Genomic DNA, 25,902 nt, shown 5'->3' with positions numbered 1-25,902 from the left:
GCTCACTTCATCACGGTGCTGGTCTGGGGTCAGCATTTACCCAGCTTTAACATCACTCTTGGCTAGCTTAGCGTTAGCATGCTGTCTGCATGTGCTTGCAAAGAGCTGAAGTTGTGTTAGCAGTGTAATGCAGCTGTGTCTGTCCTGGAGCAGTCTGCACTTTACCGTCGCGCTCTCGTCCTTTTGTGCAATTAAAAATAAAAGAACCACTTTTTGATTCCATCCCTACAGATGACACCCAGCTCTATCTGTCCATGAAGCCAGATAACACACACCACTGAGTTAAACTGCAGGAATGTCTTAAAGACAAAGACCTGGATGGCCGCTAACTTTCTGCTTCTTAATTCAGATCAAACTGAGGTTATTGTATTTGATGATGATTTACTTCAGAAACTTAAACAGGCACAACGGATGCTGCAGCCTGACTGCTCATCCATTTGTTACCTGTTGAAGTTCAGGGTCTGGCTGCTGGGCTGGGGTCGGCCTTCACTCTGGGTCTTAGCTAGCTGGCTAGCTTAGTGTTAGCATGCTGTCTGTGCAGATGCTTGCAAAGAGCTGAAGTTGTGTTAGCAGTATAACTGGAAGTCCTGGATTTCTGTCCGTTATGGTGTCGTGTGATACAAGTGGTGGTGACTGTTTACCCAGTTTTAGCTGTGGGACAGACGGCCTCACATCTGACTCTAAAATGTTTTGGTATACCGAGGAGTTCATGGTCCTTTCAGTGACTGCACCGAGCCCAAAGCACCATCCCTCCACCATTGTGATGATAACTGTTTCATTTCCTCCAAACGTGCAGCTGTTCATGCCGCTGTTTGTTCCAGAAGTCTTGTGGTTTCTTCATTAATTTGTTCTTTTTAGAGAGAAGCAAGCCATACTTGTTCAGTCTTCTTCTATTTGTACGCTCATGAACTTTAACCTTTAACATGCTAACTGAGTTAGAGTCTGAGATGGAGCTCTTGGGTCTCTCTGCAGGTTCACTGAGCACTGCATGATTTGAAGTTGGGTAGACTTGCTAGAACCTCAATTCCTGGAATGATTCTAGCATTGTGCTAACAATCCAGAATGATATTGGCCTTTAAGGTTTGACACAGAAGTTGCAGGGTAGTTTCTCTGAAGCCTCAAAAAGGCAAAATGAAACTAATATAGTCAAAAAAGTCCAATCCATGTGTTTCCAAAGCTGTCTAGTTTCATAGCTACCCTGTGTAGGACCAATATGCCATATATTCTGGATAAATGTAGACTTTCTATGAACCAAAAAAAATGGTTGTCTGAGAAATCCATGTCAAACCACTCGGCTCCATTCGCTCCAACAGAAAATGTTTGCCTTCTGGTTGAATTCAGATGCTATAATGACATTTTACTGGTAAGACACAAGGGAGTAACGATACAAAAACTCGGCCGCAGAATGAAATGTCAGCGCTCGACTGCCGTGGAGTCTTAATGTGGCCGAGCTCCGTGATTCGTCGGTCAGGTCACGAGAGTTTGTTTGGTGAGTGAGGATGAGCGGCTGTGTCCCCGCTGCTCTGCGTTTACTGCAGAGCATGGCTCGCTCCTTCTTTTCACGACTATTGCATGAATTTCCCAGAGGAACCCACCCGAGGGATCAATGAAGTTTCATCTAATCTACTTTCACATCATTGTCATAAAATCACGTAGTTAAAGCCGTTTCTTTTCTTTTCTTTAGCCTCGCTGGTTAGCAGGACTCACTTCAGAAGTGAAGTTGCAGACAAAGTGATTTCATTGATCCTGCTGTTACAATGAAAGTGACCACCCACCCACCTACAGTGCCCTCACCAATCACAGCATTACGGCGCTCCACACAGACAAAATGCTCTATAACACCTTATTAAAGAACACAAATGAGAGTCAAAGATGTTAAACCAGCCTACAAGAAGTCCCAATGCCATCGAGCATGCACCTTGATGCTGGGACAAGCTCAATTTGTGGAGCCACCACTCTGCAACCCACATGATCCAAAGATTCTTCTAACAGCACCCCAGAGCATGTCTGCACAATGTTCGGCCGTGACAGTGAGAGCAGTGAGTCTGCTGAGTCTGCAGGAAACATTTCCCTGAAGTCAAACGGCTGAATGTTTAGAAAAAGACTTCTGCAGCAGCCTCGTCGCAGAGCACTGAGAGGCCGAGGCTCTGGAAAGCACACAGAGCGAGTGGTGTGTGTGTGTGTCATAAACCCGTATACACTGTTGCAGTGTGAGGACCTGTCTTGTGCACCTGCTCCCTGTAGCAGTGGCTGAGTGTTCAGGCGTGTTTGAAGGTGAGAGCTGGGTTAGGATTATGTTATTAATGGCTGTATTTAATCTTGAACTAAGTCAACAGGAAATTAATTCCAGTCAGTGCGAGGTGTAGTCTCAGATTGTTTCATCCTTTCTGCGCTGCTTGGATTGTTGTCATGGAAACAGTGCTTTCCAGCCTCCTGAGTACGTTTGTGATCGTGTCCTGCTCGACTTCTTAATTTACGATGAAGAAAAAAGCAACAGTGTAAAACCAAAGACTGAATTTTCTCTCCATGAAGCCTGAAAGGTCGAGCGCAGGGTTTGCCCGAGTTGCTGGGAGCACCTCAGGTTTCTGTCATTGCAAACGCAGTTTCACGTCTCACCTCAGCTGTTTGTTTTCTTATTGTTTTATTTATTAGAAAAGAGATCAAACAAAGAACAAACGATAAAAAGAAAATTGTACTAATCAGTCAGTTTCCCTGAGACCACATCAATTATTTAGTCAAAGAAACAAACACACCTGAGCTGCTGGTATTGCAGGTAAAGTCGTCTTTCCCTGATTAGCACTCTGCTGGCAAAAACAGCAAAAAATCAGACAATTTAAAAGCCACTTTACAGATACATAGTTACAGATACATAGTTACTAGGGGTGCAACGATACACAAAATTCACGGTTCGGTTCGATACTTTGGTGTCACGGTTCGATATTTTTTCGATACAAAAAATGTTCATGCATTTTTAATTTGTCATTTATTAAAATTATAAATATATATTTTAACTCAAAAGTACAGTTTTTAAATTTAACCCTAACCCTTGTGCGTGTTTTTTATTTTGACAGCGAATGCGCACCTGCGGACCACTTATGTGCAGCCCTGGTTATTTAGCTCGCCATATCGCAGCCACAGAAATTCTTTTGTCCATGAAACCATAAAGCTGCACTTTCTTTTTGCCTTATAGTCTGATTTGTCATAACTTCTCCGTTTTGTGGTAAGCTTTTCTTTGGCTGTCACTTCTTCACCCTGACCTGTCTTATTTGGCTCAGCAGAACTAAAATATATATCCTGCCGCACTCACATAAGCTCAGCGATTCTCTGCGCGATCAACCTCTCACATGTTTAAGCTGCGGGAGATTTCACTTGTCATGTTTGCATAGTAAGCTAACGATTAATAAGACGATGTCAGAGGAATTGGTGCACAAATTATCATCACTCACAGATCAGTGCTGTCGCTCTCTATACACAGTTCGCACGATTGCAAAGTGAAAGCAAAAAAACAAGCGCAAATTCAAACGCGATTTCAATATGTCACATATTGACAGTGGCTCACCGATGCCAATGACATAATTACCCAGCTACATTTCCGAAAGAATGCAAAAGCATTGACATATATTTTTCCTACAATAGCCCGACGGGCAGGGCAGAGATAGATTTTGGTAGCCCGACTGAAAAAATCGCTAGCTCCAGGACGTCGGGCTAGCGATATTGCGAGCCCTGTATCTGATTGAGGAATCACTCATCTTTGGAAAAGAGAGTTTATTACAGAGAAATGTCTCTTTCCAAAATAAAAGCTATACTATCCGCTTCTTCTGGGCTATATTCTCAGCAGCATAAGGAGAATCATTACGTTAACGAGCTAACTGCGCTAACACACTAGTTCACACCAATGTAATTGAGCATTGCATGGCACATCCAACATACTGTTTTACTTTAGTCCATGACTCGCTTACCTTCAGGGTCATACGTCACATGGAAACCAAAATAATTCCAAACGCCAGATCTGAATGAGGGTGGGGGAGGTCCATGTTGCAAGGAGAGCTTAACTTCTGTCTCGCTAGCTTGCCCTGCGCTCTTCCTTCTGACTATGCTGTCTGTGTTGAGCGCTCAGTGGATCTGCGCTCGACAGTGCAGCCTAGGCGGAGTAGTCGAACGCAGATCCACTGAGCGCTCAACACAGACAGCATCGTCAGAAGGAAAGTTGATAAAATAAATTACAAAGTTTGTATTGTTCGATACATATGCGTACCGAACCGAAAGCACTGTATCGAACGGTTCAATATCGATACGAATATCGTTGCACCCCTAATAGTTACAGATACATAGTTACAGATACATAGTTATAGATACATAGTTACAGATACATAGTTACAGATACATAGTTAGCTTACAGAGTTTTATCACAGGTGTATCGAAGAGTCGGGGTACACCTGTCACTTAACTAAAGTCCACAGTAACTACATACATAGCAAAAAATAGAAAATCATTTGTTTGTTTTTTAGACATATTTCTAGTTACAGAATAGATTTCAGAGGTTTGTCCCTCAAAACTGTAAATGCAAAAAAGTTGCACAAAATAGTTTACAGGAAATTTATTTGGAGTGTCTTTGTAGTTTCATTTTTGAGATATTTTTTTATAAACTTTCAGAAAAACGAAAATAAATATTATTTGAAAAAAAAAACAGCATCAAAATAAACTATTTCCAACAGTGAAATTTAAGTTTAAGCCTCCCAGAAATTTTACAGAAAGACATAAAGTCAAACACGACTTTCAAAAACACCAGTAAACCTTTGAAAGGTCCTGCAGGGAGAAAACTACATTTCCCACAGAAAATGGCGTCACTTCCAGTTTTCGAAGGTAATAGCGGCCACGCCAGTTTGCGCCGACGTTTATTCGATTGTAGGAAGTGATATGAACAGCTGATCAAAGCGTGTTTCTGGATTTTAATGGTTTTGTTGTTGCCAACGCTTTTTATGCGATTTTTGCAAAAAGCCGTTTGTGGATGAGACCGTGACCTACGACAAGTTGAATGTGTGTTACGTAAGAACAACTCCTTGTTATTGCGCTATCTTACGTGGTTGCAATTTTACTGGCATTTAAAAATAGTTACACAAAACAGAGCGTGCATGCTCCGATGGGCTTAAAAAGATGTGCTGGTGACATTAATAAGTTAACTTCCACAGTCTGTATTATTATTAACATTTTTATAGCTTTCCTTTGTGGTCTTAAATAATCTGCTTTCATATAAACATCCTTTGGTTTCAGGCTTGTTTCACACTACAAGCATCATTGGTGTCATCATGCTACAGCTTTCACTCACACACACACACACACACACACACACACACACACACACACACACACACACACACACACACACACACACACACACACGTGTGTTGTTGTTTTTGGATCCAGAGAATATGCAGGTCACAGCTTTACTTCCTCCAGACTGACTTTGTGTTTCACTGCGACTGCCTGCGACAGGTCGCAGGTCTGACCTCCGTCTTCAAAGCAAACATTAAAGGCCACAGGACTGCATGTTGGTTGGACACGGTTGCAGTAACGTTGGTCGTGCTGCTGCGACTGGAACAGAAAGCGCCACACAAACCGCTTTAAATCAGTTTCCTCCACCCAGAACATTAACTTCATTTTAGCTCACAGCTTGAAGGCGTCACTTTTGATACTGACCCAAAAAGTAACTGGGGGAGGGGAAAAAATCTTTAAACTAAACAGCACTCTTATCAGCAGAGTGAAATGTTTGGGGTGAAGGTCTCAACACTCTGAGCTGCTCTCTAAGTTTTCTAATAGTCAAACCAGTAAACCTGGACACTGTCCCATTAAAAGTTTGTGTTCAGCACTTTGGAACAAACCGAAAGTCTCAAAGTGCCCGGGGACCCGAGAGGCTCGATCACAAGGCTGAAGTAGGTCAGACAGGTAGTCTTTTTTTAAGACAATAAAGAACTTTAAAGAAAAGTAAAAGGATTTTAAAATCAATACATAACCTGACAGGTAACCAGAGAAAACAGGAGTGATGGGCAGGAGTGAAGGTGTCATCAATCATCCCACACATGGGAGCAAGCATCAGGGATTCGGGTTTCTTGCACCTGCGTGAGTGTGACGGACTACAAACGCTGTGTCGGCGGTCGCGCTCCTCCTGAAGAAAGACTTCAGCCAGAACATGGTATACCGTCTTTAGACGTCAACGAGCTGTCTGACTTCCTCTTTAGTCTCGTAAATCCTCTTTTTCGCGGATGCCTGCAGGGTAAAAATGATCCTAACACCTGTGAGAACAGCCGCACTGATCATTTTAACTCGAGCTCAATAAATTTGGACCATTTCTAACTACCAGTGATGTCTCAGACTGAGTTGGATTATGGGAATGCAGTTCAGATCAAGTCACAACAGCAGCCGCCTCAAAGTGCTTTACATGTTTACGTAAAGACCCTACAGTAATGTGGACAACACCCCAGCAATTAGACCACCCCAATAAACCTCCGACAGAACCAGGCTCGGTGAGGCGAGGGAGACGGGGAAATGCTTCCAGTAAAATACTTGAACCTTCATTTGTGACGTTTTTATTGGAAGAGTCCGCGTGCCGGGCGGCGTACAGCGGTGACCTTTGCTTAAAGACGTTCCCCGCAGTGTTTTGTACTTTGCAGCTTTTTTTAGACTTTAAAATACAGGCATGTGTGTCCTCTAGACTTTGCAACATGCATTTTTAATGATAAACCCACAGGTGGTTTCTGCAGGGTCCAGGAGGTAATTTCCCTTTTACAGAGGTCACTGCATCGTAACAGGCAGCAGTGCGTCTGTGTTCTGGTTCCGGGTCAGTCCCAGATCAATCAGCTGCAGTCTTTCTGGGAAAGCAGAGTCACTGCAGCACTTTCACAATCAGTGCATCATTATTATTGTGAATATAAATGTGGCTGAAGCTGGTGAAGTATCCGTCTCTAGCTGATAAATCGAACTTACCGGCTAACAGCGTTCATATTTGTTTTGGGTCTGACAGGAAAGCGATATTCGATCAATTACCCGGCAGGCGTGAAATGGCCTGCGCACGCACTGTTAAATGAAAGAGTCGCCGTGCGTCATGTTGCATGCTGGTGTGATTGGGCTTCGTCACGCATGGATCCTTTGATGAAGTGACATGAACAGAGTTGTAAGAGTAATGATTTTGTTGTTTGTAGTGGTGTCAGACAAGCGAGGGGGGGGGGGTCATCGGCGAGCGTGTGAAGAGCTGTCTCAGAGGACACGGGTATGCCCAGCTACAACACGGCGAGATGAAATGCTTGGTTTAGAGACAGCCCAGCTGACTGTAAACTAACCACGTGGGATCTGTCTTTACTCTCAAACATAATTTCTTCAATCCAAAATATTGGAAACTTATTTGTTGGCACGATTTATCACCCAAACAATTTTTGGCTGCTTTTGGCACTCGTGGCTCCGTTACCCCTCTGAACGATGCTGTGCGGTCCAGATGTGACTCGACAGTCATGACCTGGTCAGTCTTGATGTGGGTTAGGGCTGGTGTTGTGTGAGCCAGATGTGGCATGAAGCTCTTATTGTCTTGTCATTCAGGCTGACAGATCATCCCCCTAAAGTGCAGATTCCCTGACCAGTTGCGAGTAGTTGGCCGCCCAGGTGATTTGTAAAACCCAGTTCATGAAGACTGGCGAGTGACGCCCTGGCAGCAGCCAGTTGCTGGGGAAGGTTTGTGCCCAGTTTGTGAGTGGTTTCTGGAGACGGCTGACTGCAAAAAGGTTCGTGGTTCTTCGTCTAAAACCAGAACGGCCCCGTTTTTACAGATCTACAAGCTTTCCAAAGATGCATAAGGCCAAAGCTGACAGCTCTGACTTCTTCTTAAATGAAACTTTTGTGCTGCTTTCTGATGTTTCTTTACTCTTGGTTTGGGTTGTTGTCATTTAGGCACAAGCTGCTTCCTTAGGCTCACAGATACTCGTGGTTTAGGGTAAAACCTCAACCTTACAGAGACAGTTTAGGAGCCACATCTTAGCTCCAGCATATAAAGTTGGGCAGCTCACCAGTGGCTGGCTCTGAAATGTGAAATAATAAGAAGACCTGAATCACAGCCATTGTTCACAGCTGTGAAACTTGATTTTCATGCTTTATTGGACTAAACCGAAACAATGGCTGCCTGGAAGGTAGGAGATCGATCCGAGAACACGTTATTTCCTCCGTCTAATGGGCTTAAATATGAAACCACTAATGCATGTTCCCCTTTAAAGCCTGATATTAAACTTTCTGGCTTTACATAGCAGTTACATTTTCAATTAAGACCCAACTACTGAAATCCAGCAGCTGCACCAAGTAAAGAGCTGACACACGAAGTTTTCTTATATAGGTTTTGTTTTACATTTGGCGTCAGGGTTATATGTGGTATTTCTTCAGATGAAGTTTAATTCTAAACTCGCTGCATTTGTTTTGGGAGAAAATGTCCCCGAAGGTGCCGTATGCAGAGTTCTGCCATCCATAAATCAGCAGCACATATAGTTCAGTACATTGCTATAATAACCATAAGGGAACTCATTAAGCTGGGGTGATAATTCAAAGTAAAACCGAGTCATCGGGGTGTGGGGAGGCTGAGCAGAAGATTAAAGAAACAGGGACCGATGCAGGGAGGTTGAAACTGGGTTTTAATTGTTACAAAATTATATGTATGATAGTCATTAGTGGCAACATTCAAGTTTTCTATGATGCAGGTGTTACCTTAACATGTAAATGCACAGACTGTAAATAATTTTAATGTTTGCTGAAATTGTCCCAAGGATTGATCATTGATCCAAGGTCCTACCCTCACCTAGTACCATTACCCCTGTATAGTTGAACTGGGCTTCCTCTGAAGGGACTTGGCTTTAGAGCTGGGGTGGGAGTTCAGAGCAAACCCTCTGCTCCTCCACATTCAAAGGAGCCAACTGAGATGCTTCAGCATCTCCTGGACTCTAGATGACGTGTTCAAGAATGCTCTGGCAGGTGACCCTGGAGTAGGAATAGGACACGCCGGAAGAGGTCAAGCAGGCATCCGGGGGGAGGAGGCTTGGCTTTCTCTGCTTTGACCGCTGACTGTGACGCATGATAAACATCAGATAATAGATTAATAGGTGGACAAATGTTGGATTAACACAATTATGAAGGTGAATATCAGGGCTGCCACGATTAGTCGACTAGTCACGATTACATCGACTATCAAAATCGTCGACGACTGATTTAATAGTCGACGCGTCGTTTGAAGCTTTGTAAGATCACAAAAGCCGCAGGAATAAGTAGCAGGATTTAAGAGTGTAATAACGGACTGAAACAGAAGATGGCAGCACTGCATGTACAAGGATGCCAGCTGCCGTTAAACCCCGAAGAAGAAGCTGTGTCCCAGAATTCATAGCGCAGCCCAGCTCAGTTTCCAACAATGGCGGCAGCTAGTTAGGTTTAATATTACTCTTATTATTCTTTCTGGGTCACAAAATAAACGTTTAACATATTTTCAGGCGAGAATGTAGCTGTGTAAACCTCAAATATCGGCTCAGTTTATCAGGACACCACATATTTTCAAAAGCGCTCCGACGTTTTCGGAGACGTCTGTTACCCACTAGCTCGATAGCGAGCCGGGGGCTAGGCTAACTAGAGCCGTGAGAACACCGGACTCCTGGCAAATCATCTTCAACCCCACCGCCGTCTTTCGCTACTCAGGTTAAACATGATATATGAGTCACTTAGATAACTTAAAATGTTATTGTTTGGCTTTTTCAGTATTTTATTTGTTCCTGAGTAAATCGGTTTGGCTGAGATTAAAGTTATAGTTTTTACACAGCTGAATAAACGTCAAGCAGACAGCTGATTATCAGAAGTGTGAGATGCTGGAGAATATACTCCGGTGTCCTGTTATATTTTAGATAGCAAGGAGTTTATTAAACTTCACCGAAACAAACTATCATCTTGTCTTTATTTTTAGTTAGCACCTTAAACACTTAAAGCTGTAAGCTAATGATAGTGATCATTATGATGGTAGAGCAGATGCTGCTGGTGCAATAAGCTGTATGTTTTACGTCCAATGGATGATGATCTGATTAGTCGACTAATCGCAAAAATAATTGGTGACTAGTCGACTATCAAAATAATCGTTTGTGGCAGCCCTAGTGAAGATGCTGCAGAGGATGGAGATGTGCTGTTTGGTGCCATCCATGAAGCAGATGATTTACAGGCAGTATGAGAATAATGAAACTATCTCAGACAGTATACCAACGACCTTAAACCCCTACATGGAGTCTGTAGGTCTGGTGTCTTTCTGCTCTTATTGCTTAGAGCTGACCCTGAACTGTTAACAGTGCCCAGCCTTCAGATGAGAAAACCTTTTTATGTAGGTAACCCCCTGACACTGACCTCTGGGTAAACGTTAACATTTTAATCTGAATAAAGATTTAGCAAACACATCTATAATTGTGTTACCGGGTGAATATTGAGGAGGAACGGCCTCATGGGCGTCAATGTTGGGATTCTGTAGGGGGTGTGTGGATATCGCCAGTTGTTAAAGCAAACCAAATAAAAGTTTTGCCCTGCGTAAACATCACGTTTCTCGCCAACGGATGTGTGTCTCCCTTTCTATTTACCGGTTGTGCTGATGTATTGTGTGAGAGCACGGTGCCTGCTGTTTACTCTGCGGGAGACCAGATAATTTCTGTAGATAATGCACACTGCTGTGCAAAAAGTTTATATGCATCTGATGCTCAGATTCCTATCCGTCGGGGACGCGTGGGATCATCTCGGATGCATTGTGCAGCACAACAATGAGCCCCAACATTCATCCAGAGTGATAAAGGACTATCATCAAGCAGAGAAGAACAAGCAGTCCTGGAACAGATGGTGTGGACCCCACAAAGCCCCCGATCTCAGCATCGTGGAGTCATTCTGGGATTGCAGAAAGAGATGGGGGAAAGTTTAGATGTTACTGCCAACTCGTATGGAAAAGGGAAAACTTTCCCTCGAACAGTGAATGCGTATACATCATGTAAAAGACTAACAGGACTCACACGTGTCATATGGACTTTTTCATGCGGTTGCTGTGACAGCCCTTGTCCAGTCTCTGGATCCAACCATGGAGGAGTTTTCAGTAGGAGAGTCTACAGTTCTCAAACCCACGCATGGTCCATTAGCTCCAGTGTGTGAGCAGCTGAATGCTGCTTGTTTCTTTGGACTGCACAGAGTCCTGAGTTCGCGCCCTGGGGTCGGACTATCAGTGCAGAGCCGGCGCCCGTGGGAGAACCTTATGCAGAAATGACCCGGACCATGTTGATGCCATCTCTCGCCTGCGCAGTGTACATCTAAAAGCAACCCAACCTCACCAGGCTTGGCTCCCTGTGTGCTCGTCTTCTCCCACAAAGTGACGTTCTGGTCAAGTTAAACTAAAATCATAAACCAGCGGTCCCCAATCTTTTTTGCGCGACACACCGGTCCTACGATATTTTCACAGACTGGCCTTTAAGGGGTCGCAGATAAATACAGCAAAATAAAACCAGTACCAGTACAAAAAAAAGAAAATGTATTCATAACACACGGGAAAAGACCCAGGGAAACTGAGGTAACGATAAAAGTGATAAAAAATAACGGTAAAAACGCTGAAAACCATAAATTTCACACCCGAACCTCAACTCTCGCGGCCTGCTACCGAACGACTCGAGGTTGGGGACCGCTGTCACAAACCATACCTGATTTTTAATTCGGCTGCTCTCCCTCCAATCTAGTCTTCTTGTTCGGCGGCTACTTTTCAACGGCTTCCTGTTCTGACCATAGATCTCAAAATTGCACCGAAGACAAAGACTGGCTTCTGAACGTGAGAGATTTTTGGCCACACCCACAAACTGTTGTCTTGCTATCAGCCAGATTTGAGCTGTTTTCCCAGTCAGTTTAGTGCTACCCCAGGAGAAGACCATAAGAACTGAGATTATTTTTAACTAATAGGTTCCTGTCATTGCAAAGATTGTACACATAACATCTATGAACAGTGATTTTCTATAAACTGTGTTTGTGGTTCTGTGTTCAGCCATTCCTCAACCCAGAGGGGGGGTCCAAGTGTGACGTCGTCCTGCTGAATCGTTGGAGTGTGAGAAACTACCAGGTCCAACGAGGTGACATCGTGTCTGTTGTGTGAGTAAATAAACCAAACGACACACGTGTGCATGAAATGGTTGTTTTGTTGAGAAATTATCGGACGGTGATGATGTAAACAAAACCCCCGGTGCGTCTTTCACTCACGTTTCACGTGTACGTTTGTTTTTGTGTGGACGAGTCTCAGAAGTCGCTCTACGGCTACACAGCTAAGCTGCTGGGTTTGTGTTGATGCAGAAACCTTTTCACAGCCTCATATTCAACACCATCACTGAGTATAAAGACGTGTTTGAACAAAATACCTGCAAGAAAAGGACAACAAAAAACCAGCGTGTCAGAATGATCTGAAAGTGACAGATAACAAATATCTGCTGGAGAAATCAAACGAAGCCACGAAACGCTGTGATTAACAGCGGCTGCGGTATTTTAAAAAGTTTGCTAGCTCTGATGGGGAACGTGTTCCCAACATTTGTTTTGTTGTGTGTCTCTCTGTAGATGGCGGCTGCTTTGGAAAGCTTAGCGCAGCGAGAACAATAGGAGCGCTCTTTATCTGACATTTCACGGGTACAAGGAGATGAGTCACTTATAAAACTAATATAATTTTTTTATCAAAGCTGAGCCGTTGGTCTAACAGTTGGATTATAGCTGTGATAACACACTGCAGCCTCAAAGTCAGAAACACATTAAAGCAGGGATGTATGCACGTTTTCTTCCAGTGTTTTCCTTTTGTTAAACGGACACTCGGTCCGTTAAAAGGATTTCTGGAAGTGACTTTTAAGTTTTAACTAGAAACTAAGTTTGTGGGCGGTATGTTCCTCCCGGTTTGGAGGCTAAATCACTTTTGATGATTTTGCTATACAAGTTGTGATTGGAAAGTTTGGTCGGTCCATTGATCCATCCGTCTAAGATTTGGACAAAGGAAGGATTGTAAGTCTGCTAACTCGGGGAGTGGTGAGTTTTGCATTTATATGGATTTTTTGCGTATTCTGTGTGCAGGCAAACGATGGCCACCGCACTGTGGTGCATAAGATAAGATAAGATGAACTAATACCACAGTGCGGTCTATGAGTCTTTTGCCCAAGGTAGAATATTAATTAGAGCTCCTCTAAGTCTCGAAATTCTTGACTCCATGAACATTGAATAAAACAACAAGGATGCTCGTGGTTCGAGTTTGGACTCTTCGACTGAAAACTGTGACTCGGCCGGACGCCCCGGTCTCGTCTCCAGGTAAGTCAGATTCCCACATCCGCTTCGTGCGCGGCGGATTCTGCTCCGAGTGAACCAAACATAACAAACAGCGAGTGTGGTCCATCGAAAGAGCACCGACGCACACAGAGCCTTCGCTGCTCATTAGACAAATCTCGCTGGAGAATCACAAGTTTGAGTTTTTGCATCCGAGTGCAGCCGGAATGTCTCAGCCGTCCGTCCTCAGTCCCAGACGTCCGCCGCTCCATCGATGTTCCTGTGAGCGTCACACACACTGATTCAACCTGTTCAAACCGGAGAAGCTGCAGTCCCTCCAGCTGCTCCGAGACCCACAAAACTGAGATTTCACAATGAAATTGACAGATTTAACAGCCTTTTCCAGCTGTTTGATGGCGTGACGATGATTCTGTCATTTTCCCCCTAATTTTTTGTTATTTGAGGCAATCTGTGACAGGAGGCAGGAAGACGAGTCCTCCTCTGTGATTTTGCCCGGATGGCAGCTCCTCTCTGCTCAAGAGTCGGCGCTTTTGTAGGAAAAGATGTTTCTAAAAGTGTGTTCCTGTCGGTGCACGGAGCACAGCAGCTCCGAACCGTAATTTAGCCTAATCTGAGTCTGAGTGCTGCTCACTTTGAGCCCCTATATTGTAGCTGAATGCATAAAGAGGCCTCTTTCTGGAGGAGGGGAGGCAGAGCAGCATCACACAGCTGCACAGCCATATACAGATGGAAAGGGAAATGGGGACACTGGTCGTGTAAAGTTCACCTGAGTGCAGAATCTCTCTGACATTTAGACTCGATCTGCTGTTTTTGTGGCGTCATCAGCTCAGTGCACCTCAGCCCTCCTCCCGTCTCTGCCTTTTTCTCTGTTTGTCTTCCAATCTTAAATCACCACCTGTTTACGTGGCAGCCCTTTGAAGAAGAGGGGGATCTTTCCTCAAAGCAGCAGATAGCGAGTCCTCCACATGTGAAAGTGATCTGTATCGCCTCACCTCATCACTGGGGATTGTGTTCAAATCTCTCGTAAAGCCGCGTCTATCATCCTGCGAGGCCGCCTCGGATTTAAATTTCAAACGTGCGACTACGCTGCGGGCGAGGCCGACTCGGGCTTGTAATTGGCACTCGTTTTAAGGAAGATCGTTCGGGGGAATGTGCCGGTCCGTAGAGTAAAGTCTTATTTACGCTGGTTGGCACGTGCTGGAGAAGGAAAGCGATTGCGTCCCTTTCTTTCTGGAGAGCTCGGCGCTTCCGTGGCTGTTTGTTTGGTGAAGACCAAACCTGATTGATTTTACGTTCGACCATTTTCCTCTGAGCGGCCTCGGAACAGATTTGTGCAAAACATCATTTTCTCCAGGACGGGGAGGAAATGTTTCAGGCGGGTTATAAATCTGCACCACGAACGACGTATGGAGTCCCGTGCTCCTGCGCTCCTTTTGTTTTGCAGGGTTTGAAAGCTTTAATGACGGCTATCCTGGATCATCGGGTAACGTGGTGAGATGAGCCCCAACCCAAAGTTAGTTAGATGTGAACTTTTCCACCACTTCTCCAGACTTTTGTCTCAGAGGCAAAGCGACGTTCAATCAGGTTCAGCAGCCTGGAGAAGTGCCAGGAAAGCACCGAAAATTCATCCCAGTACTGTCATCTGTGAACTGGGTGTTACACTGGTGAGAAGAGTCACTTTTACCAACTCCCAGCTCCTCCTGTTACATTTCAGAGGGGATCTACTCCACCTTTCCTTATTTTCTGTCAAACACATCCTGTTCCAAAGCTGGATGAGTGGGAGAGATGTGGTCAGAAGACCCACCCACCTGCTGGTCAGGCCTTCTGTTTATGAGGGGAAGCCAATCATAAAGACAAGTTGGTGTAAAGAGAGAGCAGCTTCGACAGCTCATGTCAAATGGAGGATAAACTGAGGGGCTGTGAGACCCTGTGTGAGGTAAATAATGATTATGAACTTTAATAAGTTACAGTTTTGTGATGTGCTGGGTTCATGTTGTAAAGGGGACAGTCGAACAGCGGCAGACTGACGTCCTTTTTGTAAAGAGTCGTCTGCGTTGCCAACTGGAGACACGCAGAGAAACGAAACCTGAAATAATTCGATTCAACTTTATTTATACAGTTGAATCGGTCAACAGTCGCCTCAAGGCGCTTTATATTGTACAGTAGATCGTACAATAACATACAGAGAAAACCCAACAATCATGTGACCCCCTATGAGCAAGCACTTTGGCGACAGTGGGAAGGAAAAACTCCCTTTTAACAGGAAGAAACCTCCAGCAGAACCAGGCTCAGGGAGGGGCGGGGCCATCTGCTGTGACTGGTTGGGGTGAGAGAAGGAAGACAGGATAAAGACATGCTGTGGAAGAGAGACAGAGGTTAATAACAGAGGTCTGTTAACACATAGTGAGTGAAGAAGAATCATGTCAAGTAACAGCTGGTCGGGTAACCGGTTTTATGACGACCTGTGTTCTGTAGTTTCCCTGAAATCACGTTGAGGTTTTATTCTTGGCTCGAGTTGGAGATCCTAATCACGAGTTCTTGGTCGAACGTTTCACTGTCGTTCTTGTTTTTCTAGCTCAGACTGGAAATAATCTAGTATTTCTAGTACTTTAACAAAACACTCAAATAATGAAGGAGAGGATGCTAAAATATATAAATGAAATGTAAGTACAGGTTATACTTGTTTAACGTTGGGCCTTTCCTAAACCTGATGTAGGTTTTTGGTGTCTGCAAGTCAGAATAAAACCCAAATATCACAAATATGAAGCAAGATACTGTTAAGGTTCAAAATATTGGGGATGGAGACAAGAGAAAAACCACAATAACAACACTGGTCCGGTCGGGTTGAGTCAAACGATGATTTTAATGATCACACGCGTGGGAGATGGACACTGATGCAGACAGCCTCAGATCTCAAAATGGTGGAGCATTACTCAAACTCTTATAGCCTCTGGTGCCTCCACCTTATCATACAAAGCCTAAACATTCACATGCTTTCTCTCACACAGCGCCTGAGCTACGACCTTGGCTCCCTGTTTATCTGCTCCTGCTGAAATGGGGCAGAAAACTCCAGCACACTCTGTTCTCTTCTACTCAGACAAATTAGACAATAACCTTCTGCGAACAGTATTTCTTATAACTCAGCAATATAATGCATCATAAAACAATATCATTCATTCACAACAAGTCAGCAGTTTAATGTAATGCAAATCAGTTTAACTAATGTAATAGTTATCAGCTTCTTCTAATTCAGGAGAATAATGCAAACTAAAACTACATAATAATTCACAATCTTTAATTAGGGGTATAACATGGCATAAAATAATATTATAATCTAACAATTCCCCCTGATGAGGTCATTAGAATAATGACCTCACAAACACCCTTCAATTCAGTGTGGCCGGGTTCATCTCTTCTCACTCCTGAGGTCCTTTGTCCCCCTGAGGGGCGAACCATATGTGGGATGACCTCTGTGTTTGCGCAATTCAGATGCAAGAAAAACTATGATCCCAACAGTAGCAGGTCCAGATGACACTCTCCTTGTCTCCCACTGCGTTCAGCCTTTATTCTATTGCTGCAGCTACCAGTGTCGTCCAGTTGGGTGATCCTCTGCTCTTAATTCTTCAACCTTAGGGGTTAGACAACCCTTCAGTCGTAACACAGATCAGGGGATTATTCTGCCCCGATTTCAAACAACGATCTGTGTATTCTCCAGAAAAAGGAACAGGAAGGTGTCCCCTTTTTGCCCAAAAGCCTCTCGAACTTCGTTGGTCTGGTGTTCCCGGATTTCCGCCAACCCCTTCATGGTTATTGCTGTGTTTATGGGATCCATCCTTTTGTGGTGACTAGCTGGAGCCCAAACGCCATGACCCTTGGACCCAGTTGATGTCTCGGCAGTCACTGTGTCTGACTCTGCTACGGAGGATCCTCGCATCTCTGTGACCTCGTCTGGTGTCTGTCCCTTTCTCTGTAAGAGACAGAAAACCAAAACACCCCTCTTCCTAACCCTAATAATCTAATGTTGTTATCTACTGACCTTCTAGTGATTCAGAATTGGTCTAAACATTCAGAATGTTCCAGGGACTTATTCTAATCATATCTTATGTGTGTGTAAGCGTGTTTGCATTTAGCCCTCTGCACTCAAGGCATTTCCTACACTTTATCAGTCCGGACAGTCACGCCGAACGAAGCTTATGACCTTCAAAAGACCAAGTGCCAACTCGTTATAAGCACATTTGCAAGGTGTGTCTGAAAATTATTGAAACCCCTCTTTTTAACAAAAGACAAAGAAATTAACAAATCTTCTAAACGCTATTCAGTTCATTTCAATGAGTAATGATTAAACATGAAAGTGATAGTTTATGCTTTTTCACTGATTCTCTAAAAGGTCCGTCTTCTCGGACCGCTATTAGCTTAAGCTTTACCATTCCTAAATTATTAAAGACACAAATGAAGTTATAAAATGTTCAAATAATCCTGGTTTGATGTTAAAGCTCAACCTTCCCCCCTTTTTTGACACATTCCAATGTGTCAAATCAACAGAGCTAGAATATTCAAAAAACAAATTAGGCAGCTACGAAGTTTCCCAGACTCTTAAGGTGATCCGCGTGTAACGTTCTGACTCAGGTATTTAATATTTTAATAAATGTTGTTTAATTAACTGCCACTATTTAAACTAACCTTAAAGACATAATTGAAGAAAAGATCACAAAGAATAACATGATATCAATGTTATGTAAGCGCGTGCGGCCTTCTATGCTCGAAGCCTTTTCCCTCAATAGATCAGTCAGACATTCGCGCTGACTGTAGCTTTTAACCCTTATTAACTTGAGCACAACTCTACAATGAGCAACAAGTTGCAATATGTATAAAAATGATCATGGTTACACCTGCAATGAAAAATTATATCATTATCCTAACACCTGTAAATGGAAGATTCATCAGAGGTTATAACCATCACAGGAACACAGATGTTAGTATAAGGTCAAAAGCTTCAATAAATGATCATCGATGCAATGTTTGTTGCATGATTCTCATACAATAATAATGCTGACATTGAAAATAACAGTATAACACCCCCTTTTGTCCCGTTTAACTTGACACCTAAACGTTTATAAATGCCTCTTTTATTCTTGATTTTATTTCCCCCTGTTCTCCCCTTACTGACCACAGCAGGGGGATCTTAGTTTTGAATCAGCCATGAATCCAGCTCACCTGATTCATCAGTGAGCTCCACCATCACTGGCGTCTGACAGGGTGGCGCTGCATATTCTTCCTTTAATGTCACTATTTTCAACCTGTTAATTAGAGTGTTTAAACCTGAAGTCGACTACGTCCACAACAAGTCAATACAGCTGTAAATGTGGCCAATTATCAATCTATTACCAATCAATAACAACAGATAACTTCTATTTTATGCATGCTTTTAATCAACCACTCACCCAGAGGATCTCCAATCCCAGGAAATTCCTTCTCCTCCTTTAATGAGTCTGTCCTCCTTCCATGCCCTGGTAACTGGTCCATCCAGAGCCATATGATCTCAAATATACATACAACAAGCCAAACCACACCTTGGTCACACCAACCCCTTTCCACCCCCAAGATGTCCAATGCCATCCTAGTATGGACTGTCAAAAGTGGCTTTAACGCTGACTGTCCTGACAATCCATCTCATACTTTTCCTGGTCAGATTTGCCAATCTCTGCACCAGGGTTTTAAACGTTTCGCCATTTTCATTAGGTTTTATTTTTTATTTAGTTTCGACTCCAGATTTTCAATTTTTTGCCAGTTGTAATTAGTTTTTACCAATTCTTTGCTAGTTTAGTCTAGTTTTTATCTTCTGAAAATCCTTAGTTTCAATTTAGTTTTATTTGTGTTTTGCAAAAATTAAGTGTAACCAAATCTCAGTTCCATCATATCAATCATGCTCTTCTGGTTATCCTTGGGTGTTGAGACTAATAACTATTAACTCTTGCCGCACCGAGTGGTCCTAATTTTGGTTAAAGTTAATTGATAACCTTTTGAAGGCGATTGTTTCACACCTTTATTTAGATGTCCCAGTCCTGTTATCTCGGGATACATCACGCTGCCTTATCTGGGGTTAGCTGTTTTCTTGGGATGCGAGTTAAGTGGGTGAGCTCTAAAAAGAGGGGGAGTGTGCTCCCCCTGATGAGGTCTTCTAGGTAAGCTAGGTTAACCTTCTTGTGTGAGCTTTTCAAGTGCACTTTTAAGGTTTGTGGGATTTTTTTTTTTTTTTTTATAAATGTCCCTCAAGACCCCCTGATGACCCAGTAATTCATTTTTTGCGCACTGTAGTACACATTTAGTTTTTGCTTGTGGCTCTCCTACTCTACTTGCCACTCCTGAAGTCCTGATGTTTCTTAGAGAGGGCAACAGTACCTTTAAAATTATATCACATGTGTGGGGGTGTGGCCTTGCCAATTTTTTTTTTTTTTTTTTTTCCCCACCTTTTCAAAATGGCTGGCGTGCCCACCAGCACATTTTATGGAAGAAAGAAAGGTAAGCTTGATATTAAAATGTTTTGTTAAACTCAGATTTTTATTTTATTCAAAAAATAAACATCTAGTAAATAATTTCAGGGGTCTTTAAGAATTAGGCTCATTTACTTTCACAGGGAACATGACTAATTTATTAATGTGTGCTCTACACATTGGGACTTTATATTTATATTTATTTCACTTTTTCCTAATACCCAACTTTTGACCAAGGCGGAGAGAATTCTTAACACAATTATTAAGGGAGATTCAAACATAGATTTTTCAAAATATGAGAGGGTCAGGACCCACTAGAAGCCACACAAAGATTATCGAGATGCAGTGGCAGATGTAATAGAGAAAGACACAGGGCCACCTGAAATCTGTCATCCTATCTGGTGCAAAACCAACATGTAGTAGAATCTGGAATTTTGATTTTGAGTTAAAAATAAAATATGGGTAAAATGCAGAAACTGATAAACTTGTGATTCATGCTGAACCTTAGAAACAGGGCTGTGAAGAAAGGATTTGGCCACATTCTGATTTCTTACTTTCATGTTGTTTCAGTTCATCGAACAAACTTTAAGACAAAAGATAACCAAGTAAATGCAACATGCAGAGTTCAATTTCACAATCCAGACCTGATCTCTGTCACACCTGCTGAAAAAAATAAAGTGAAGCAGGCTGAAAGATCTCAAACAGCAGCACATCACGCCGCGACCCAGTCAGTGACACCATCAGTCGGTCACAGAGACTTTTTAAGGCTCCAGAGAACCACAGTGAGAGCTGTTATCCACGCACGGAGGAAACCTGGAACGGGGCTGAGCCTTCCCACCTCCCCAACCTCTGATCGAAAAATACGAAGGTTTGGCAGCGGCCGAGTTGAAGTTGGACTGACTGAGGTCATGACAAAGAATCTCGGACGTGATATGAAGGAGTCACTGACGTTGTTAGGTTCAGGGGCAGGTCGCCTCTACATGGCTTTAACGCATCGTTCCTCCTCTTGATGTCCCGTGTGCCGAACTACCAGCTCGTGTGTTTCTGTCGTCGGCGCCGTCTGCCATGTTGGTTTTGATGCCCTGCGATGAGAGTGATTCTAGAGGCTACACCAGGCATGGGCGAACTACGGCCCGGGGGCCACGTGCGGCCCGTTAAACGTTTTGATCCGGCCCGCCAAACTTGAAAAAAAAAATGTAATAAATTAACCTTGTTAATGTTTTATTTCCCCTGCAATTCTGATGTTTCCTCACTAGATGGCGCACTCTAGATATATTGGCTTTGTTGAGGTGAAGCGGCGTAGGCCTATTACTCCACGTTTGCACTTTACCCTGTGACCTACCGCCCCTCTATGAAGATGAGCGGACCCAAGAAAAGGAAAGTGGACAGAGAATGTCGAGTGTTCAAAAAGGAGTGGACAACTAAATATTTTTTCACTGAACACCGATCATCTGCTGTTTGCCTGATATGCCAAGAAACTGTGGCGGTTTTTAAAGAGTATAATATTAGCCGTCACTTTGCCACAAAGCACACAAATTATGCTAGCAAGCTCTCAACAAAAGAACGGGAATCTGCTGCTGAGAAGTTGGCAGCTAATTTGAAGGCTCAGCAAAGTTTTTTTCACCGTCAAACTGCCATTCAAGAATCAAGTACCAAGGCCAGTTTTATGCTTTCATTCAAAATAGCAAAGGCCAGCAAACCACTGTCAGAGGGCGAGTTTTTAAAAGAATGTATGGTAGAGACAGCAGGTATTTTGTGCCCGGAGACCAAAGACAAATTTGAGAAAATCAGTTTATCACGGCGGACAGTGACTCGCCGTGTAGAACTAATAGATGAAGATATCACCAGCATATTAAACAAAAAGGCGAAGTCATTCACTTTTTATTCTTTAGCACTGGATGAAAGCAACGATGTCAAAGACACTGCTCAGCTCCTCATTTTTATCCGAGGAATCAACGAAACCTTTGAAATAACGGAGGAGTTTTTGACAATGGAGTCTCTGAAAGGACAAACACGGGGAGAGGACTTGTTTGAACGGGTGTCTGCTGCCATCGAAAACATGAAGCTTCCCTGGAGTAAGCTTGTTAACGTCACCACAGATGGATCTCCAAATTTAACGGGAAAAAACGTTGGCCTGCTGAGGAGAATCCAGAATAAAGTGAAAGATGAAAACCCTGACCAGGATGTGATTTTCCTCCACTGCATCCTCCACCAGGAATCTCTATGTAAATCAGTGTTACAGCTGAATCATGTTGTGAATCCTGTGGTGAAACTTGTCAACTTCATACGCGCACGGGGACTTCAGCACCGTCAGTTCATTGCGTTCCTGGAGGAAACTGATGCGGATCACCAGGACCTGCTTTATCACTCCCGTGTCCGCTGGTTGAGTTTGGGCAAAGTGTTTCAACGAGTGTGGGAGCTCAAAGAGGAGATTGGCGTGTTTTTGGAGCGGCAGGGGAAGATGAATTTCCTGAGCTGAGCAACAAGAGCTGGATGTGTGACTTTGCGTTTGCTACGGACATATTTTCACACTTGAATGAGCTCAATGTGAAACTGCAGGGGAAGGAGCAGTTTGTGCATGACATGCACACAAACGTGAAAGCCTTCAAATCCAAGCTGGCTTTATTCTCCAGGCAGATTTTGAACAAGTCATTCACTCATTTTCCTACACTAGCCACGCTGAAAGAGGCCGGAGCAAAAGTAAAGAAATACAGTGAGTCACTGGATGCACTGCACGGAGAATTCTGCCGTCGGTTTTTGGATTTCGATAAAATTGACAAGTCACTTCAATTGGTGGCCTTTCCTCTGTCACAAGACCCCGAAACAGCTCCAGAGGAGCTTCAGCTCGAACTCATCGACCTTCAGTCCGACCCTGCCTTAAAAGAGAAATTCAGCTCTCTGAAACTAAATGACTTCTATGCTTCACTCAATGATGCCGCGTTTCCAAATCTAAGGCGAAAAGCACAGATGATGTTGGCTTTGTTCGGCTCTACCTTCGTGTGTGAACAGACATTCAGCGTCATGAACATCAACAAAGCCAGCCACAGATCCAAGTTAAGACCTACACCTCAGACCCATCCTGAGAACCTCCACAACAAAACTAACTCCAGACTTTGATGCGCTGGCTAAAAAAGGAGACCAACAACACTGCTCCCATTAAAATGTGTGTCTCCGTGATACGCACGTTGTTAAAATGAACAGTGCGCGCAGATCAACTATAACGCTTCACAGACTGACTTGCTGCAACTGTTTCGAACTTGCACTGGTCGTTGTTGACTTTTGGCACCGGGGAAACAAATTGAATAAAAGGAACAGGACAAGTACATCTGCATCTCCTACCGTTTTTGGGAAAAAAAAAAAAAAAAAAAAAAGTTAGGAGGAGAGTGATGTGATATCCTGAAGGATAACAGAACTTTCAGTGCTTTAAAATAAAATGTTCATTTATTTGATTTTCAGTGTTTAAAGGCTCATTTCGAAGTCAGAGATTTTATTGTAATGCTTTTCTTCATTTAAAAAAAATGAAATTAAAGCACATGTTTTCTCCATATCCCAAGATGTGTATTTTTCCCCCAATGAGGTGATGTTTTCAAAGCATGCCATCTATCTACTCCTGTTCCGGCCCATTTGTCAAATGTTAGAACTCAATGTGGCCCACGAATCAAAAAGTTTGCCCACCCCTGGGCTACACGTATGAAATGAGAAGGGCGTGCTTTTGCATTGTGACGTGTGCCGTTTACGCGTCGGGTCTCTGCGAATCATGGCGCGCTGAACATGGCTTCAGTCGTGTTTCTGGGGTTGCTGGTGTTGTTAGAAGAGGACGTGTGGAAACGTCTTCCCACTGTGGAGATTTGTGGCAGGTAACGCAGCACAGATTTGACGTGTCTCAGCTCCTGAGGGTATTCACGGGCTCCCCAACAGGACGTTCGAGTGTTAATTTCATTCCCTGGTTATTATCGTAATGAGATGAAATGTAAGCCTGACTGTTATAATCACGGGCTTCATTCCCACGTCTGTAATCTTCAGCACCTACGGCACACTGAGACTTTTAACCCTCTCCAGGCAGACGTTGCCGATTTGCAACAGTAAAAACTAACAATCTGATCACCCCACATACGAGTTTTTTTACTCAGAAGCACCACTGCAGGACTCGGTCGTGCATAGCAACAAAAAGTTTAATTTGAGCCTGAGAGGGTTGAGGTGTGAAACTAAAATCTTCCCCCTTCTGCAGCTCTTTGAGCATCGTTTCATCCTTCAACAGTAATTTCAATAAGCATTGTCGTTTCAGCGCAAAGACTCTTTCTTGTTATCTCTCTATACCTACATGCCTCTTTCTCCAACGTCTCCAGAGATCAGGACACGTGTCAAAGTCTCAGTTAGTCGTTTCTTAAAATTATTATTTTCTGAGGCGTAGACTGTTGAGGTGAGGAAGCAAAAAGCCTGTGGGGTTTCTGTAAGCGTCTCAAATACAGATGCAAACGACAGGAGAGAAGAAACCCGGTGAAAACAGCGAGGCGGAAATAACGAAGGGAGTCAAAGAAATGAGCGCCGTGCTCGTGTGCTGAAGGAGTTCAAACTGAAGGAGCTGGAATAACAGTTATTGCAACAAATTGCGTTTTTGCTGCACGCTGTTTAAAAAGAGGTGAAGCATTGCTCATGATGCCACAGCAGCTGGTTTCCTTCGTCTAAACGAGGCGACTCCCAGCAGAACAGGTCACTCTGTAACACCACTGCAGTGATATTCATTCATACTCAAAGAAAATTACGAGGGGTTTGCTAAACGTAGTATTGTAACCGAGGTGTTCACTGAGCAGCACACTAATGCGTTTCAAACTCTGGATGGGTGGGCGTGCACAGCCCAGTTTATTTTAAAGGTCGACACTTAGGATGAATTTTGAGACATAAAATGACAAAAAGCTGTTTTGGGTCTTGGAGTCCAATTAAACTTTCCACATATTTCAAACAAGATTCCCCAGATTGTGTCAGATGTTTTTGTTTTTCAGTATAAATCATTTTCTTCCAGTGCAAGCTCGTCTTATCCAGTCGCGTTGGTCTGTGAGATTTCCCACCAAAACAACGCTATCAGCTTATTGGATCTCACATCTATAAGAGCTGCAGTACTTCCTCATTAACTTAAAAACCTATCAGCTGAATTCAGCCATAAATAAAGTCAGTGTCTTTTACTGTAACACATATTATGAGGATCTGCCTCCTAATAATTGGAAAAACTGACTCCTGCTCTCAGATTCACTTGAAGTTTCATATCCCTGCACTAAGATGAGTATCTGTGGAGTAATAATTCTCCAGTCGTCTCGGAGAGGTGCTCAGCAGACGTGTGACGTGCTTTTAAAACCATTTCACCTTTCAGGTAGATGTCTACTCTTTTTCATGCTCTCAGCCTTAAATGACTGTTATTACTCTTCATCAGTGTCACACATGTAACCAGTAGGTGGCCGCCTCTAAATACCAGTAGGTTCTTATAACCGTATTAAATGCAGGTCACTGTGCCCCATTGAATAGAAATAATGGGTTGAGTGTTTCCAAGTGAAAACAGCAGGAAAATGAGACATTAGGAGGCTGATGGGCAGCAGACGCATGTCCTCCTGCAGGCTGCTAATGGTAACGTAACATTAGAGACCGATAACAGGGAAGAAGTTTAATGTTGTATTTCAATGGTTGTTTGGTTCGTTTCATTCCAATCTTGCACCACAAGAAACTTTCAATAATAATTAACCAACAGTCTTAATTTAATTACTGCTCATGTTTTGTTTGTGAGGTGTCAAAGATTTATCGTGTTGAGGAAAACATTGTAGATTTTTATAAAAATATAGACGCGGTAAGCATGCACGGTAGCACTGACACACAAAGCGCAACCTTTACAGCACACCAACACAACCGGCCAACAACAGCGACGACCAGTAACGCTGCCAAACACCAACCAGCGGCAACGACAGGCCAAAGACGAGAAGGAGAAGAAGGAGCAAGCGCCGTCGGCTGCAGGCGTCCTCCAGCAACAGCTTCGCTTCATGCCAAGTGGCTTTATTGTCATTCCAACTGTGTGCAGTGGTACAGCACAGGACTACATAAA

At 43.4% G+C, this 25,902-nt stretch overlaps 1 protein-coding gene and 1 pseudogene across 1 annotated transcript in view; both read left to right on the top strand.

The window, feature by feature from the left end:
• immp2l (inner mitochondrial membrane peptidase subunit 2) overlaps positions 1-25,902 on the top strand; it is a 208,388-nt gene that overhangs the window by 26,159 nt on the left and 156,327 nt on the right. Inside the window, exon 3 of the mRNA XM_085358837.1 lies at positions 12,059-12,162. Within this exon, the coding sequence (XP_085214963.1) occupies positions 12,059-12,162 (104 nt within the window). The remainder of the gene's footprint in view (positions 1-12,058; positions 12,163-25,902) is intronic.
• On the top strand, positions 20,990-22,934 carry LOC146629736 (general transcription factor II-I repeat domain-containing protein 2-like; annotated as a pseudogene).

Source organism: Diplotaxodon limnothrissa, linkage group LG7 (assembly GCF_057381915.1).
Source record: "Diplotaxodon limnothrissa isolate DT_005_m linkage group LG7, D_limnothrissa_male_GT1.1, whole genome shotgun sequence".
Taxonomy (NCBI): Eukaryota; Metazoa; Chordata; class Actinopteri; order Cichliformes; family Cichlidae; genus Diplotaxodon; species Diplotaxodon limnothrissa.
The sequence above is the reverse complement of the archived record's forward strand: the minus strand, read 5'-3'. Positions and strand labels throughout refer to the sequence as shown.